The sequence below is a fragment of the Ambystoma mexicanum genome, chromosome 1q (assembly GCF_040938575.1).
Source record: "Ambystoma mexicanum isolate Mex_15411 chromosome 1q, UKY_AmexF1_1, whole genome shotgun sequence".
Taxonomy (NCBI): Eukaryota; Metazoa; Chordata; class Amphibia; order Caudata; family Ambystomatidae; genus Ambystoma; species Ambystoma mexicanum.
Window position 1 is genome coordinate 1064955510 of NC_090922.1, and position 17656 is coordinate 1064973165.

Consider the following 17656-nt stretch of genomic DNA (forward strand, 5'->3'; position numbering starts at 1 on the left):
TCTGATCTAATAGGGAGTCAGTGTCTTGCAGGCTGTGTTCTTGCTGGGGGCCATATAGGGTCGTATAGAATGTGGTGAATGTCCCGAGGATTTTCTGGTCAGACCAGCACATGGTGCCTCGTGTGTCCTTGATGCAATCAATGCGATTTCTGCCCCCCTCAGTTTTGGACCAGTCTGGACAGTGTTCTACCCGGCCTATCCCCCTCACCATACTTCCTGGCCGCCACAGGGCGGGCGAAGTACCGAACCTCTCTCAGGGAGTGGGACTCGAATGTTTCTAATTCCGCTCTAATCTGTGCCAGTGCAGTCGGGGAAGGGGAGGTGGCATATGCCCTCTCAAGCTCTTTTAATTTTGCTTCTGACTGTTGCAAGCTATTTTATATGGCCTTGAGGACCCCAGCCTCTCTAGATATGCACATCCCTCTGATGAAGACCTTGAATGCCTCCCAGCGCACTCCATCGGAGGTGTCATGCCTGTTGTTGCACTCGAAGAAGGTGTTGATGTCAGCTAAAATATCGGCTTTAAAGACTGTCTAGCAGGGCCTCCGACTTAAATCTCCAAGAGGAGCGGGGGGCCTGTCGGGCCCCAGTGTTATCTGGAGTGTTACCGGTGAATGGTCCGATAGTGTGCGCGGTAGTATCTTGGTCTCCTTGACCCTGCCCATCATGCAGCTCGATATGAGGAACAGGTCGATCTTGGAGAGGCTATCATGTACCGATGAGTAAAAAGTGTACTCTCTAACTTGTGGGTTGAGAGCTCTCCATGCATCTCTGAGATCCAGTGTGTCGATATGGGCGTGTAACCTGTGGGCTGCGCGTGACGGGGCTCTGCGGGCCGTCCCGGACCTATCCAGGTCTTTGTCTAGGATCAAATTCATGTCCCGGCCCCAGATGATGGGAATCCCAATGTATTGCAGAAGCGTGGTGGTGATGGCATCAAAGAACTCAGGGGCATCATAGTTCGGGGCATATATGTTCACTAGGAGGCATTCCATGTTAGCGAGTGAGCAGTGGAGGATCACGTATCTACCCTCAGAGTCAATATGGCTGGAGCGCAGGGAAAACTGGACTGACTTATGGATTAGGGTTAGGACCCCCCTGGATTGGGTGGAGTACTTCGTGTAGAATCTGTTGTTGCCCCACGTGGGGGCGAGACATGCTGCTAGGAGCCCGAGAGCGTGGGTCTCTTGGAGAAAGAGGATTTTGACGCCATGTCGCTGGGCATAGGCAGTTATCCTGCGGGCCTTAGTGAAATTGCTTAGGCCACGAACATTCCATGTGACAATGTTTAGAGCCATAGCAATATGTTATGGAACATCCCTGTAGTAGTATTCTTAAGGATTGTCCCTCATGCACCTGCCGTGTGCACAGTAGTGTTGAGTTAAGGTCATGCGTCTCTCATCCATGTTTTTAACTGTTAACACAACCCCAATTACGCCACCCCCACCCTCACTGCCCAACCCTAACATGCAGTGCAGATCTCCCACCCCAAAACACACCCGAAGCCCCTTGGGCCTGCTCCGACCGGGAACCAAAGGTCGAAGGACCAGATCCAACGTGGATAGGGCCACATCCTAGCCCAACAGGGACCAGTCAATAGGAAGAACAACATAAAAGTGAAAGCAAACATTGCAACGGGGGGGCGCTGGTGCCGTGCGGCCGGCATTTGTGGGTTGATGTGGGGCAGCAGATGCTGTCCCGAGTGTATTGTTGCGGTAAAACAGGGTATCATAGCCTCCGAGACCAGAGAAGACGCTCTGGCAAGATGACATCTCAAGAGAGAGCAGGGCACAGGGATAGCTCCAGGGGCCAGGTGAGGGAGAAGGCAAAGAAGCAGTGTAGGAGCTAGCCTGTGGCCCGCATACACATGGCAAGAGGCCGCAGTTATTGAGTGGACATGGTGGGGTTGCCATCAACACATCAAAAGTCATGGATCCATGGACATTTTGAGAACATCGTAGGCTGTGTAGTCTATGGCGTGTGGTCGGCTCAAGGCCCGGGGAGAGGTAAATGTAGTTCAATGAACTTCACCGCTTCGTCAGGGACAGTGAAGATCTTACCATCATGGGCAATCTTTAGTCGTGCCGGGAACAGGATGGCGTAGGGGAACGTTACGCTCCCTGAGCAGCTTTTTGACGCATAGGAACTGGCGCCTTTCCTGCTGCACCGCCAGCGAGAAGTCCGGGAAGATTCTGACCGTATGCGCTTCGAATCGCAGGTCTCCCTTTTCCCGCGACAGGCGGAGGATGAGATCTCTGTCGTGGTAGTTGAGAATCTTGGCGATAATGGGTCTGGGGATGTCGCTGGGTCTGGGCCATGGAGCCAGAGCCCGGTGAGCCCGCTTGACCGTGAAATACGGAGAGAGAGCAGGGTCGCCCAGTAGGTCCTTGAGGAGTTTCTCCACTGCGTCCTCCATCCGCCCCTTGAGGGCATTTTCGGGGACCCCGATAATGCGCAAGTTGTTCCTACGGGAGCGCGACTCCAGATCGTCAAACTTCGCATTGACTCATTTCATGTCACGCGTTAGGGGGGCCACAGTGTCCTGGAGCGCGGTGATGCTATCTTCGTTCACCGAGATCCTATTTTCCGCCTCGGTGATCCTCGTTCCTGCCTGGTCCACTCGAGCCTTAAGCGAGGCGACGTTAGCATTGATGTCATCTAATTTTTCATGGAAGGAGGCAACGTTTTTAGCCATGGATTCCATTAGTAGGGTGAGGTCAGGGGCCTCGACCGCACGGTGCAGGGTTAGGTCCGGCTCGTCCTGTGGGGATGATGTGCTGGCTGGATCATCTCGAGGACCGCTTTAGTGTTTTTGTCCATTGTACCTCCTTCGGCCCGCCTTATTTCTGCTAGGCATTGTCGTTGTGGTGGGCACGGTTGCATGAGGGCCCACTTATGGGTAGGATGGAGAGCTGAGATGGGCCGGGGCCAGCAGGCTCAAGCGCAGTATCGTTCGGTGGCGGTTAGAGGCGGGTGGGGGACTGCCGTGGATAGCAGAGAGTCAGCAGTGGAGCGGAAAGGCTGTGATGGCGAGCGATCAAGGTCTCCTTATGTGGACAGGTCACGTGGGGGTGCCAGCGGGATCTTCTTGGGGGGCAGACAGTATGGTGGGGGCTGCTTCCTTATGACAGTACAGGCCCGTAGTGTCGCAGACAGTGGGCAGAGGTCTCGACGCCCACCGCTCCAGCCCCCACTCACCTGGTCCGCGGGACGATGGGATCTTCTGTGTCGTCTGCGCCGGGGGGGGTCGCGATGATCACTGACGCAGCAGGTGGCATCCACAGTGTGGCGGTGTCCGCAGCAGGACCCCCAGGCACTCGCTGCAATTTCACAGAGCGGCGGGCAGCGGGAGCGGGGAGGGGACCCAGGAGTCAGGCAGGCCAGGCGGGAGGGCCGGATGTTGGGCAACAGCCGGGGCCGGGTGGAGTGCTAGGCCCAAATCCGACAGGGCCGCCAGCCAGGTCCCAGGTGGGCCGATCGAGACCAAAATCGCACAGAATGTCCAGTGCAGTGGCAGAAACAACTCGGCCAGCCGATAGTCCTTCACAATATCGGGAACCGCAGATGGGAGCAGATGAATGCCGAGGCCGCACGGAGGTGAAAGGCTAGGCAGCCATCTTGGGCTGCTCCACAGCGCCACCCTGTCCAAAGAGAATTTTTATCACAATCCACAGCATACATTGGAGAGAGAGGTCTCATCACTAAGAAACGTGAAGGGGAGGTTAGACAAGCGGAAAAGCAGCATAAAACACGACACAAAAATCATTGAGAGCCCTAAGGAAAACTAGAGCCCAGCTGGAAGCGCATGTTGCAGATCGGGTGGCACAGACTTCTAAACACAAAGCAAACCTACTATACACTGGGGGGAAGGCCAATAAATTCTTAGCAGCCAAACTAAAGAAACAAATTGCGTAACTATATAACCCAACTTAAAAACGAACAAGGGGAACTATGTACAGCGGAGGAGGGTAAAATGGAAATAATGGGAAGATTCCATGAAGGGCTGCTGAAACAAGAAAAGACTGAGACACACTAAATGGCCCGATACCTGCGCAAGAGGTCAATGACGCAATAACGGCATTGCCAGCTAATAAACCACCAGGCCCAGACGGGTTAGGTAATGGGTACTACAAACCCTTTCGCACACAACTGCTGGCACCACTGACACGACTCTTTAATGTCACCAGGGAGAGAGGTAGGATTACAGAGGACATGGGGACATCCACCACGATATTGATAAACCAGGGAAAGATCTCAGATTATGCAAGCTATCACCCTATTGCGCTCTTAAATAGTGACGCCAAGATTTATGCTAAGGTCCTAGCATCAAGATTAATGAAGGTACTACCAGGGATCATACATGAGGACCAGGCAGCCTTTATACTGGGCGACACACAGATGACAATGCAAGACGTGCCATAGATATAGTCGAGCTGGGGACAAGAACAGGACAGCGGTTCTCAGTCGCAGCGCTAGATGCAAGACGGGCTTTCGACAACTTAGATTAGGGATATTTGAGGCTGGATTTGGAGGGGTTCGGGTGTGCTCCTGATTTCACTAGGATGGTTCTAATTCCATCAACAAACTTTCTGGTTAACGGGCAGAGCACAGTGCAGAATAAAATACGGAGAGGCACACACCAGGGGTGCCCTCTATCCCATTTAATTTTCGCAATGGAGCCCTTCGTGGTGGGGATCAGACAGGATCAGGAAATTATGGGGGTGACGTGGGGAGGTGAAACAAAGTTGTGCACTATGCGGACGACATTATTTTTGAAAAACACCAATGATACACTACACACAGTGATGGAAAGGTTGCATGAGTTTGTTAAAATATCAGGGTTCTCCATAAATTGGCCCAAATCAAAGGTGTTAAACATAACTGAGGCGCAGGAGATGATCACAAAACTGGGGGAAAGCATACCCCTTAATCTGGGAAGAGGAGAAGCTATAATATCTGGGGATAAATTTAATGATGGAAATAAGAGGCCTGTATGGAGCAAATATAAAACCCCTCTGGAAGCAATTGCAGGACGACCTGCATAGATGGGATGCCCAAGAACTCTCCTGGTTCTCAAGAATTGCTTCAGTCAAAATGACGACCCTTCCCCATATGCTTTACTTGGTGGGTTCCCTGCCCGTAAACGTACCACCCCGAATGTTTAAGGAATTGCAAAAGGCAATACTCACCTTTTTATATGGCAAGGTAAGAAGCAGAGGTTACAAAAGAAAAATCGGATGCGCCCAACTCTCCTGGGGGGGCATGGGGTCACAGACGTGGAGAGATGCATCTTAGCTGCACACATGGCACCAATGTTGAAATGGGCTGGGCAAGATGCACCAAACGGCTGGTGTGGGATGGAGCAAGCGGTTACATCCATTCCACTGAGATCATTATATGCCCTCCGCAGTGGAGCCCGGGGAGCAGGTGGCCAACTGTTGGAAGCCACTAAGGTGTCTCTGCAGAGACTGGATAGGGCACTCGGAAAGAAAAAAAATGGCGTGGATTAGGTCCTTTTACCCCATTGGCACACAATGCAGACATCATCCCAGGCCTACAAAAGAAATTCTGGGAGGCAAGGACGGGAGTGGGAACATTAACTCTAAAAGAAATCTATCAGGGTGGGAACCCCTTCTGTTTGAGGAATGTAAACAAAAGTATGGCATAGTGGAGACAGAAAGATACAAATATATACAAATTAGACAAAGGACCTCTCAAAAGACTGAAGGAAGCGGGCACTAGGGCCCAGGTGGGGCTTGAATTGACCATGCAGGAAGGGGCAACTACCAGAGGGGTGTCGAGACTATATAGGCTGTAGGATAGCGCGCAATATTCGAGACAAGCTCCCGTGTAAGGATAACTGGGAGAAACACTTGGGGGAACCGATCACGGAAGAGGAATGGGGACAGATCTGGAAGAGAGCGCACAAAATATCTAAGAGCACAGTCTTCAGAGACAGCCTATAAACTCTGTTATAGATGGCATATGTCCCCCTGTCGTCTGCATAGAATAAATGCAAAGTATCCCCCAGATTGCTGGAGACAATGTGGAGGGAGGGGGGCCTCCATCCCATGTGGTGGGCATGCCCGAAAGCAGTAATGTATTGGAAAGAGATCCTGGGACATATAAAAGAAATCACAGGGGTGAACCTTCCAATGACCCCAAAGGTGGTCTTACTGGGAGAAGAGGTAGAAGGCACATATGCTGCAACCGGGCATAAGGCCACCCTCATCACACACCTGCTGATGTCAGCGAGAATGACACTGGCACAAGGGTGGAAAACTGAAGAGGGCCCAATAATTGCTTGGTGGTGGGTTAGGATATGGGGGGGGGGTGATGGCTATGGAGAAAATATGTACCTTGAAAGCGACACAATATCTGAAGTTGTTGGCAGTATGGAAACCCTTTCAGGAACATGTAAAAGACAGAACTGCTTTCACAAACCGTTGATACTTAAAAATGGTCCTGTATGTTGAGCTACAGGAAAAGTAAACAAAGGTCTACTCTTGAGAGAATGGACTGGGAGGCTCTAAACCTGGAGGAGGAAGACGAAACCATACGGGTTGGGATTCGGGGGCAGGGGGATATTTAAAAGGGTAAGGCTGTACCTGTTGGGGATGTATTATAGAAAACCTCAGGAGCACAATGGTGGCTAGATGTATTAGTAATGGGTACACAGTAACTGGCATGCAACTGTTTCTACAAGATACTGCGACTGTGGTAACCATGTTGTGCTCTTGATCTGAATGAATAAAATGTGTTAAAGTTGTGCACGCTTTCTGGTTACGCATAACCTGTTTGGGTGGTTGATCAACCTTTTAGAGTTTCACTTCATACAGCTTAATCAGTTTATTGTATAGAGGAAATCCTCCAAGTTTCGTGCATGGGAGCAGTGAGCCTTACTCACTTAGACTGTTTTGTGTTGCTCCATTGAAGGTGGATTATGCCCCTGCAAGCATGCATGACATAGTATCACAGACGCCTTCAAATACAGATTTAGCTTGCTCTTTTAAGCCACCAAAGGTAGTTTAGTTTAGACATGCTGCAAGTCCACCATTGTGCATGAATGATGGACTTGTAGCATGTTTTAGAGTTTAGACAATTACAAAAGCAATTTGCACAAACTTTTTTCTAAAAAACTGACATTGTTGAGAAAAGGAATTGCTGCCTCACCTTATGTCAGATGTTTGCACAACAAAAGTTTTCAAAAATTGGTATTGCTGAGAAAATGAATCACTAATTGTATGTGTATATTGTATGACGAGATGTTTTATGAAATTATAATAGATTAAAATGATTTTTTAAAGGACAGAGTCTCCATTCCTCATCATTTTAGTTTTGAAACATACACATTGCTGTTTCAGTCCCATATGGCATCACACCTGTTTTGCATATCAAGAAAAACTATAACACTGAAGAGTTATATAAAAATAGATGTTTATTATATACTCTTAAGGCACACTGTTGTAATATCAAGGGTAGGTAAGTACTATAAAACATACATTATTGGATTGCTTGCCAAGAATCTTTCAATGGGTAAACCACAGATCTTCATAGGTAAGTATAGTTGGAGCACCTTTTTAGAATAGCAAATCACATAGTAAAGGGAACATATGCAAACTCTTAATTTTGTATGACTTTAGGGCATTCCTGTCTTTATAGTCCAGCCCGATCTAGATTGTCCCAATGTCCAGGGGATTAACTAAGATTGAGTCACTGCAACAGTACGTTTTCGACATACCCTTTTCCTAATGCTTCTTGATGTAATCGTTTTGTATAATAGTGAGCAATTTAGTTCTTCGGGCAGTCGCTTTTAAGCTCAATGGACTTTCAGTTAAACTCACTAAAAAGAAGCCTGGCATTCAAATTTTCCTTTGCTGCACCAAATGCGTCGTATTACACAGGCAGTGTTTCCCTTCCGTTCAGATGTTTCCATGTGTAATAAGGAGAAGATCTTCTATTGTGTTTACGGAGCTTGGATAGACTGGATTCTGTTTGGTATTCCTCAACCTGTACTTTAAAATTATCCTGGTCTGCAAGCATGTCTCACTTTCTCTTTATTGTGAAGTTTATCTTTCAGAAAGGGGAGGGTTCTTTATGATCTGTTTATTCCTTTCTGCCAAACATTGTACACCAGTTGTTGCACACATTTTAACTTGGGGATGAACAAACTTGAGTCAACTCCTGTTCTATTTAGGACACTGCACGTCTGTTTTCATGCAACTGTTTCAGTTTGTTTGAAATCTCAGTTTGGATGCAGTGCCTATTTTAGACATAGCTGGACTTGCTTGTGTGCTCAGGTTAAAAGCTAAATTTGCATCATGGGGGACGTTAAACAGAGTAACCTGGTTCTTAAGTGGGCCTGTTCCTTTCCTGAAGGTATTGTTTGTGCTGGGTCCGAATATCTTTCATGGTTTCCTTGCCTTCATACAGTTAAGCACTGTAATAGAAATGTTGTCATAATGAAACCTGCCCAGCCCTAACAAGTTAAATGTAAACTGTTGAGAACAGTATATTTTAAGCAATGTAGTTGATAAATGTCAACTGATTTGTATTTTGAAATATTATGAAACCAGTAAACTTACTTTTATTTTTTAATTTTTTTCCCTCACTGCATTTTTCTAGCTTTGGACCTTCTGAGTCTTATGACTCTCAGTCTTCTCAGAGTGGGCGAGATCTTTTCAGATCTGGCTGTGGGTATAATGAACCCGAACAAAGCCGCTTTGGAGATGGTTTTGATGATGGATTTGAGAACACTTACCAGAATAGCCATGACAATTTCGGAGGTAGAAACCAGGGCGGGTCACGTTCACAAATGAGACCTGGTTTTATGGATGACGCAGCAAGAGACGGTCGTTCTTCCTACAGCAGTTTTACTTCACCCCCAAATGAAGCCTGCGCCTGCAGGCTCCCGAGGCAGAGGAATGCCTGCTTATCCTGGAGGTGCGTTTGGAGGCAAACGTTCTGAGGCTTTTGGAGGACAGTCCTCAGTCAGAGGTCGAGGCCGAGGCCGTAGAGTAAGTACAGAATATTTTCAGATTCTTTTTACAATAGTCACTTTTGAACTATTTCCTTTTAAAGACCAGAACTTTAAAAATTGAATGTACTGTTTTTCAACTTGGTATCTTGTGAAGGGGTTAAAATGTAAACCAATCTTCGTGATTATATCTTTGAAAACAGTATGCCGGTTTGAAAATACAAAATCAACTGTAAGTGACAAAATAAATCTTGTTAGTCAAATTGGTCTGTCAATAGGGAAAGGTAACGATTTATGGCTGGGAGTTGTAACAACCTCCCAGTTGTTACAAAAACCTTTTGAAGTGGTTTAATGTGTGATTTATAAACCCGGCTGTAGCTGACTCCTGGTGCTCCCATTATGAACATTTGCATCAGTTTTGCCCTGTGGTGAGCAATGAAGCTTTACTGAGCATTAATCTTACAACTTTGTTTTAATTCTGGGTAATCTCAACACAAAGCTAATCGTGCATATAATGTCCATTTACATTACTGTTTTATATGTTCCATTAGTCATGTAGTGGCTTAATTCTGGTATACAGATTTGAATTTGCCCTTATTTTTTACTCATGTTTACATGTGAATATGTACTTCTATATTTCAGACAAATGGTATAAACCATTTCCTTGCCATGTTACACATAGGAAAAGATTTAAACACCACACATACCTGTTGGAGGCCGCTGCGCTAAACCTACGTCACTTCAAGACAGTGTTGCAATGTTTTATCACAATTCTAGAATCTGCATGCATGTAGGTAACCCTTTAGATCATGGTAGTTGTAATAAAAATGCCATTAGTGGTTTTCCTTCACATTAGATTAAAAAAACGGAGAGCCATGTCATGTCAATGCACTCCGAGCATAATTTAAATGATATAACCAGTGTTGCTGGAAGGTGCTTTAGCATGATTAGTACTTAAAATAATTATATTCAATGGGGTTTGCCATTAAGGATAGAAGTTGTCCTTGTGGAAGAAAGATTTTGCCAAAATGAATATGCACTTTGCTCTAGTAAGGTTTCATAACATATGATTCTTTATATATATTTTTAACCATTTGCAGCAAATGGCGGATTTTGGAGGTGCGTTTAAGGCTGGTATGAATCAGTCCAAAGCTGGGGCTGCTGGAAGAGGAATGAAGAGAAAAAATAATCCTCCTGGTGATAAACCTACTGAAATGGTTGGCAAGAAGGCAAAACTAGCAAAGCCAGCTGCAGCTACAAATGCAGTGAACAATGCAGCTAACAATGCAAGTAACAAAGTGGGTATGTTCTTTTTTTTATTTTTTTTATATCAGTTTGTACGTTTTCCGTGTATTGGGAAAGATTTCCCAGTTATTACTTGTGGCAGTTAACCTAAGCCCATGAGGAACACATTGTTTGTAGACCTAATGCAAGATTTGTGTACTTATCTTGGGCATGTTTGTGACTTTTTGTTAGTTTTCTGTGAACACCAGAACGTTTTATTTTCTGTGTATGGAAGAAAGCGGGGAGTCCAAAAACTTGTGATAGACCAGCAGCCCTTCTTGGCCTTCAAAAGGAAAACAAGAAAATGTTGCTTTTCATCTTGACAAGATTCTAAATGTATCTGCCCCATTTTGTCTATTTGCATCACACCGCACACCATTTATGTAGTCTCAAGGACCACTGACGGCCTAAAACAAACATTGGCAATGCCAACAGTTTGGGCTTTTGGGTAGATGCTTGCTAGGTGCCTTCTTAATGGTATTAACTGGTCATTGATGGTAGCAGGTGCAAACTGCAGTGAATACCTGGTATCGAACAGCAGTCCTTGGCAAATGCCTTCTATTTGTACACAAGCCAAAACTGTGACTTTGCCAATGCTGGTTTTTAACTGGACATCAGAAACGACACGCATAGTGCTTATAAATGGAGTGGCTGAACGCAGAGACTTGGTTAAGACATTTTATTACATCAATAGTGCGTTTTAAAACTCCAATGAAGTGATGAATAGCCCAACTAAAAAGAAGGCGCAGGATGATTGGTTAGAGGCTACATGATGTAGAAATGTGTTTTTAATTTATAGATTTTAAGCTCACATTAGGGTGACATGACTAATTTCATACAATCCCACTCCACAATTCTAGGCAAGAAAAGAAGTATCGGAATGTATTTAAAGAATTAAAGTCAAATTCAAACAAGGGCGGGTATCCAGCTTTATACCAAGGAAATCATTACAATGTTCTAGGTGCAAAAACAGTTGTCAGCAACACAATTCTCTCCACCTGCACGAATCTTACTAATTTGCACTTGCTAGAGTAGAATTCCTTTTTATGTGACGTTCTCTAAACCTGTGAGTTTCATAGAGAGATTTACTGGAATTTTGGGTTATTTATCTGACTCTGCTGAGTGAGTGGGGCCCTTTACCCACATTCACTCAGGCTTTTACTTTGTTTGGGAACCTTTTCAGGCCTCAATCTAAAAGAAATATGCTAGACCCGCAGGTCCAGTAACTTTTATCTACTCGACCTTGGAGAAATGCAATCGCCCCACAAACTGGATGGCAATTTTTCTTTGCTGAAAAAACATGGTGCCCACCGGAAGAAACATTACTAGTATTGTCTGTGTATTTTCATAACAGTGAGCACTAATGCAGCTTCGATTTTCATTTTCTTTTTTGTTGTAAATCATATGAGCAAACTGCAAGCACATTTTAATTCTTTTACCAGAAAAGCGTGTTGATGCATGTTATGTTGGGGCCACTTCTAGCACGTATGCCCGAGGGCACCTTGGCGTGGAGAAGTACATAGCAATACCACAGAAAGCAAACAGAAATAAAAAATGTTGCCAACGAGAATAGTCTTAAGTAGGCGACAAAAGACTAGGTGATTCTCAGTGGCCTTGAGCTCAAGGGGAAGAGAATTCCACAACCTGGCAGCCACAACAGAGCAAGCACTGCCGCCCCCTCTCTGAAGACGAAACTTAAAAACCACTGATAGTTCATCAAATAATATCAAGGCTTAGTACCACCAAAAATGAAATCCGCCAGTCACGAAGTAAAGTATAACTTATTCTGTACAGATAGATATATGAAAGCAGATGGCTATCTGGCTCTCTAGCGCCTCGCAGTGTGTACAAGCAGACACCGTGAAGGAAGAGTCCTGAACATTACTAAGCATGCCTTATTTATTCCCGGTCATTGTCCAGCCCATCTCCAAACTAATAAGTTACAAAATAGGGTCCTTGCCCAGTTCACCTGGCAAATATGACAATATTGGTTTACACTTTTGACATGTTGTCTTGCCCTTAAAGATACAATGCTGGCAAACTTTGTTGTAGTCAGCTGTGTGGATCTTTCCTTGTTCACTGAGCTTTAGGGTAAGTCCTGTTCCAAGAGATGTGCACAAAGGATTCCTCCCAAAGCACACAGGTTTGGCAGAACAAGTCAAAGTCCACAGCGCTTGTACACTGAAAAAATTAGGGAAGCACTAAAGTGTCATGATGCCTACCCCCGGGGACCCAGACCACGTCCAGCAACCCCTGAAGCAGGCATCAAGTTATCCTAAGCAAGCCCAACAACCCCTGCTAGGGGCTATTTGGCGCCAGGCTCATATGGAGAGTCAGTCCTGGCGCCATAGGCGCCAGGCTTATAGATTAAAACTTACCCGATGCAGACCATGCTGCAAACTTACCTGATGCAGACCATGCTGCAAGAGCTCCAAGCCAAGAGGCTTGGAAGGGACTAGTTTACTTCGGGACTATTTTTTTTACTTGGGCGGGGCTGGGGAGGAATACTTACCTGGGACTACTTTGGAGGCTATTTAAACCACGTCCGAAGAGCAGCACACGCTTTGCGTTATTCTGCATCCAGCAGCATAACGCTCACCGTGCCTGCAAGTCTGCATCCAGCCTTCTGCCACGCCCACCTCGAGTTTGGAGCTCCTAGAAAAAGGGAGAAAGAAGGAGAAAAGGTTAAAACAAGAGCAATACCTTTTAATCCTTACCTGAATTCCCGATCCATCGCGCCTTCGAGCTGGAAGAAAGAAGTTATTTTATGCGCGTCGCCTCGCCTGCTGCAGCACCACACTGAACTCACCGGCCTTCGCAGCATCTTCACATTCCACCGCATCCTCCTGCATGTTCTCGCCGCACTCCGGCACCTAAGGAGAAGATAAGAACAGCAAGGTGAGCCAAGGGAATACACAGAGGAATATTAGTTACCCCCCCATAGACTTACCTGATTTTACCACCGGGGGTACTATTCCTCTTCACGGGTCGGCGCAGCTTCCATTGCATCTTCGCCGAACCCCGGCGCCTAAGGGGAAACAAAAGGACAGCAAGATGAAAAAAAGGGACTAACAAGGGGAACCCTCTTCACCACAATAGACTTACCTGATTTTACCGCCGGAGGTATTATTCCCCAAGACTTCATACTTTCTCTCAGCGCCTGAATAAGGGAGAAAGCAACAGGTTACATATTGACATTATTTTATCGAACTGTGTTGGAAAATACAAATCCTTACAAGAATACTACCGGTTGCCACGAGGAACTCTTCATTAGGGTCAAGCTGCAACCTGCAAGGAATCTGACAAGAGTGAAAGTCAGGCATTTGAAATCTTACGAACTTTATACTTAAGGCGTCTTGCCGGGAATCTCGGAGTCAATATTGTTCTGGAACTCACCAATTCCTTCGAGCCAGTGAAGCAACTGGTTATCAACGCGCCCCTGTGCGCAATGCAGGATGGAGAGCTCATCTTTTCAAACCATCAGGTGAGACTATAAGAGGGGACATCAAAGGTGATCTGTGGGGAGAACAGCGGGGGTGGGGGGGATTTACGCTCAACTCCACGGGTGGTTAATTCCCTTTCTCCATTTGCAGAAGAATATTCCTACGGGCCAAGCAAATGAAGCTAGGTGGGCCAGTCCAGTCCGTCATCTCGGCCCTACTCGTCACATTGGTGGAGACCGCAGCTGTCCCGTTCCGATCGACGCCTCTGTGGGAGCCAGGTGAGCGTAACAGATTGCGAAGCCTACCCACAAATTCCCACCCGGGCGTTATGGATACCTCAGAGACTGACCAATTGGCCCAATTACTAGGGGAACTGAGGGCTGAAGTGCATTCCGCCCGTCAAGAAACCAATGCTCTTAGGAGAGAACTGATTTTGTCAAAGGAGCAAACTGATGATCTTGCTAGGCAACTATTGCAAAGCCAGGCTGGACAAGCACCCCTACCTGGTTCCGGGGGAAATCCAGCTCCTGTTATCGAGTAACCCTGTGCAAATAAACCTACCAGGAAATATTCCATTAGCTCCACCCAAACGCTTTGCCGGAGATCCCAATAGGTTCGCCGTGTTTATGAACCAATGCCGCTTGCATTTTTTATGCAGACCTGGAGCCTTCCCAAATGATCAAGCCAAGGTAGCCTTTGTATTGTCATATCTCAGCGGCAGTGAAGCCGATTGGTCAATTCCACTAGTTACTCAGGATGACCCAATTCTTCTGGATTTTTAGGGCTTTCAAACGAGCATGCAAAGACTATTTGCCTGGCACTCTCAAGGACAGGCCCTGGATAACAAATTTTTGTCCCTACGACAGGGTAACCAGGACCTTCTATCCTACATCGCAACCTTTAATAGGTTGATAGTGGAAACTGGATGGCCTGAGGTAAAACGAATCGTTATTTCATCGAGGGCTTCGAGGAGAACTCAAGGATGTCTTGGCTCAAGTCGTGAACCCACCTCAAGACTGCGCTGAATATATAGACTTAGTGGTCAGTTAGTAAGGACATTCAACCAAAAGGGCAAACACAAGTGCAGGTGTAGGCCCAAGTGGTCATTTATAATCGTGTGGGGTCTAATGATCCCTCTACAATGACTGTTTTCAGTCCCGTTACCTCACATTTTTCTATAGCAGCGCATTCACAGATGGCAGATGCACAATTTATTTAACATCTTTCCCCAATTTGGTTCCTACTAGCATGCTCTAGTAGTCGCAATTCTCTGCGGTTTAATCCCCTTCATCTATATGAACCTGTTTTTTCTTTTGGTTATTCAGCTCAACGGCAATTGATGCACGAGGCGCAAATTTCCTTTCGTTCTCAGGCCTTACTAGTATATATTTATCTTGTCGCCCTCCGGGACTCAATTTTTTGCAATTAGTACATTTTTTGCTGTGCAACGCACTTTATATAAATTTTTGTGGAATTCCAGCCCTGCTAATTTTTAAATTCAGAACCGGTTAATCTCTGCCTTTTTGCGTCGTTTGGTAAGCTCCTTACGTTTTGGGTCAATTCACTCCTGAGTTATTTATTACATTTCCATCATTCCAATATGGCAGTTTTCTTTCCTGACCTAATCGGCCATGTTCTAAAATACCTTGTGTATTTAAATAGTCCTGTTTCTATCTCTATGGTCTGGGCTTACTTTCATTTCATTCAGTTCAGCAGCATTGCACAGGTAAAACGGCTTTTCACGGCCCCCTGGCCGCTATGATACTTCTAATTAGTGCATCGGCACGTCTCAATTAAGTTTAGAGAAAGTCAATTTTTAGCTTTTGCCCAGTGAGGTATGATTTGTTATTTAATCTCACACTCTTGTTCTTCCTCAATTTCACATTTGTGCTTGAACAGCGTATTTAAACACTTCAGATAAAATAAAAATCTTTTCTTCTCTCCCTTTTTAGAGAGTGCATCTGGCACTGGCCACGATATACTTAATTGGTTAGGCTAGCTCTTGAAACTTTCAGGTACCTTTTTATTTATGATTCCAATTTTTTTTTTATTTATTTTTTGGCGGCTTTTGCCTCTTTGACTGTGCTGCTATAGCTGTTCCGTGGATGCATTATAACTAACTCCTTGCATCTTGTTTGTTTCTTTACCCGTGTTTCTTACATGCATCCCGTAACCTATGGATTCTCCATTCAATTCAATCCCCTCCTAATATGGTACTGTGCCAATCTTATTTATCTATTTTTTATTATTTTTGTTTGTTGCCATTTGATTTTACTTAATATATATGCTGTAACTGCTGTTCTTTTTGGCCTACCTGCACTTGTGTTTGCCCTTTTGGTTGAATGTCCTTACTAATATCCTTATCAATTTTTTATAGATTTTTTTTCACAATGGACGACTTTCATTCAAACTGTTTGTTGTGCTGTACTATTTTTGTTCATCATTATGTTGTGCATTATGTTTAGCCTCAGATGAAGAGTCTGCGATGACTCGAAACACGCGTCAGGCTACTTCGTTATTAAACTCATTGGACTCATGAGAAATCCCTCCTTCTTTGAATTACTTGGAACACCTGTCACTATTGCACTGTTCAGCGCAGTGAGACTGAGAACTGTCTGTGTTCATTCCTCCCAAAGCACACTGCCTTAGTTGCTTTGCATTGTGTGCCATTCTTTGGAGTATGCGGCTGTGGACATAGACAACACTAAGATTGCAGTTCATTCTAGTCACAAGGTTTCTTTGCACAGAACATTCTGCTCTCAGCAGCCTTAATGTTGACCTAGCTCAAAGTTCACTTTGCACAACTATAGCTGAAACCACAGTTCACCATTTTAGCACATAAGGCAAGAGTTAAAATCAAAATGGTGGATGGTTCTAAGATTGCGGCGAAGTCAATTCTAATCTGAGCATTTTAAACGCGGTTTTCTGTACAATGCGAATGTGCTTAGGCCAATGTTCATAATCAGACTGTATTTATGTGAACATGGTTTAACATGCTTTAGCCTAAGCCAAGAGTATAGTTCAAACATTTTGACTGTACAATGGCCATGTGTCATTAGTCCGAACATTCCGAATCGCTGGTTTCAGGAACATCAATCGCCATTAACTCTTTGATAGTAATTTCCTTCATTACTAAGGCATTTTGTTGCTTTTTCAGGCATTTGTATCTTAGGTCCTAGTGTGCACAACATCCTCCTGTCAAGTAACATAGGACGGGGAGACATTGTACACAACAGCAAAACAGGAAAATACCAAGAATCACCATTAAAACTGCAAAGATCTTCCAACCCCATGATCGCAACAAGTCCCAGAACCAAGTACTAAGATTCCAATTTCCCTCTGGGACATGTACTTCAGTACTCAAGGTATATAGATTTTGAATTGCACTGAATATAGTAGCGGAGGAGTTGGGTACAAAAACACAACATGCAGATCCCACCATTTTGCATACCGCACCACGCTCAGCTAGAAGGATGTCTAACACCATTCTATTTTGAATGGCTACTAACCCCATTGCCTTTTGCTCCAGCATCATGTTGTACAAAATACCGGTGGTCCTATTGATGGTCTTTTCCACTATCTTTGCTAGTCTTCTGATAGCCTCAGAATTCATTATTTGACCCCAGAATGGCACAAAGGATTTTACATCATCACCCATAACTTGTGAAGGTGTATCACCGTTCTCATCCCGCCTTGGACGAGCTCTAGAGACTTCAATGGTGGTGGCAACATATACTCCTGGCAACAAGACACCTAAGTAACAAGTAGCCTGCCAATCTCTGGGTAACCAAGGATAGGCCTCATTGCCGCAAACAAAGTAAACATGGTCTCCTACATACAAAGGTCTGTCATCAATGGTTAGATTAGCAATGTTAGTACAACCCTCAAATGTACCCATTGGCTGAGAACCTTCTCTTTGTATACAGAAGTGAACAGAGTTGTGGCTATGATT

At 45.3% G+C, this 17656-nt stretch overlaps 1 protein-coding gene across 4 annotated transcripts in view; it reads left to right on the top strand.

Moving 5' to 3' along the window:
* Positions 1–17656, top strand: part of LOC138541496 (DBIRD complex subunit ZNF326-like) — a 1377506-nt gene that overhangs the window by 91403 nt on the left and 1268447 nt on the right. For all 4 annotated transcript variants that reach the window (XM_069641765.1, XM_069641762.1, XM_069641763.1 and 1 more), the window contains 2 exons: positions 8626–9017; positions 10078–10279. In XM_069641765.1, coding sequence (XP_069497866.1) covers positions 8835–9017; positions 10078–10279 — 385 coding nt within the window. In that variant the 5' untranslated portion in view covers positions 8626–8834. The remainder of the gene's footprint in view (positions 1–8625; positions 9018–10077; positions 10280–17656) is intronic.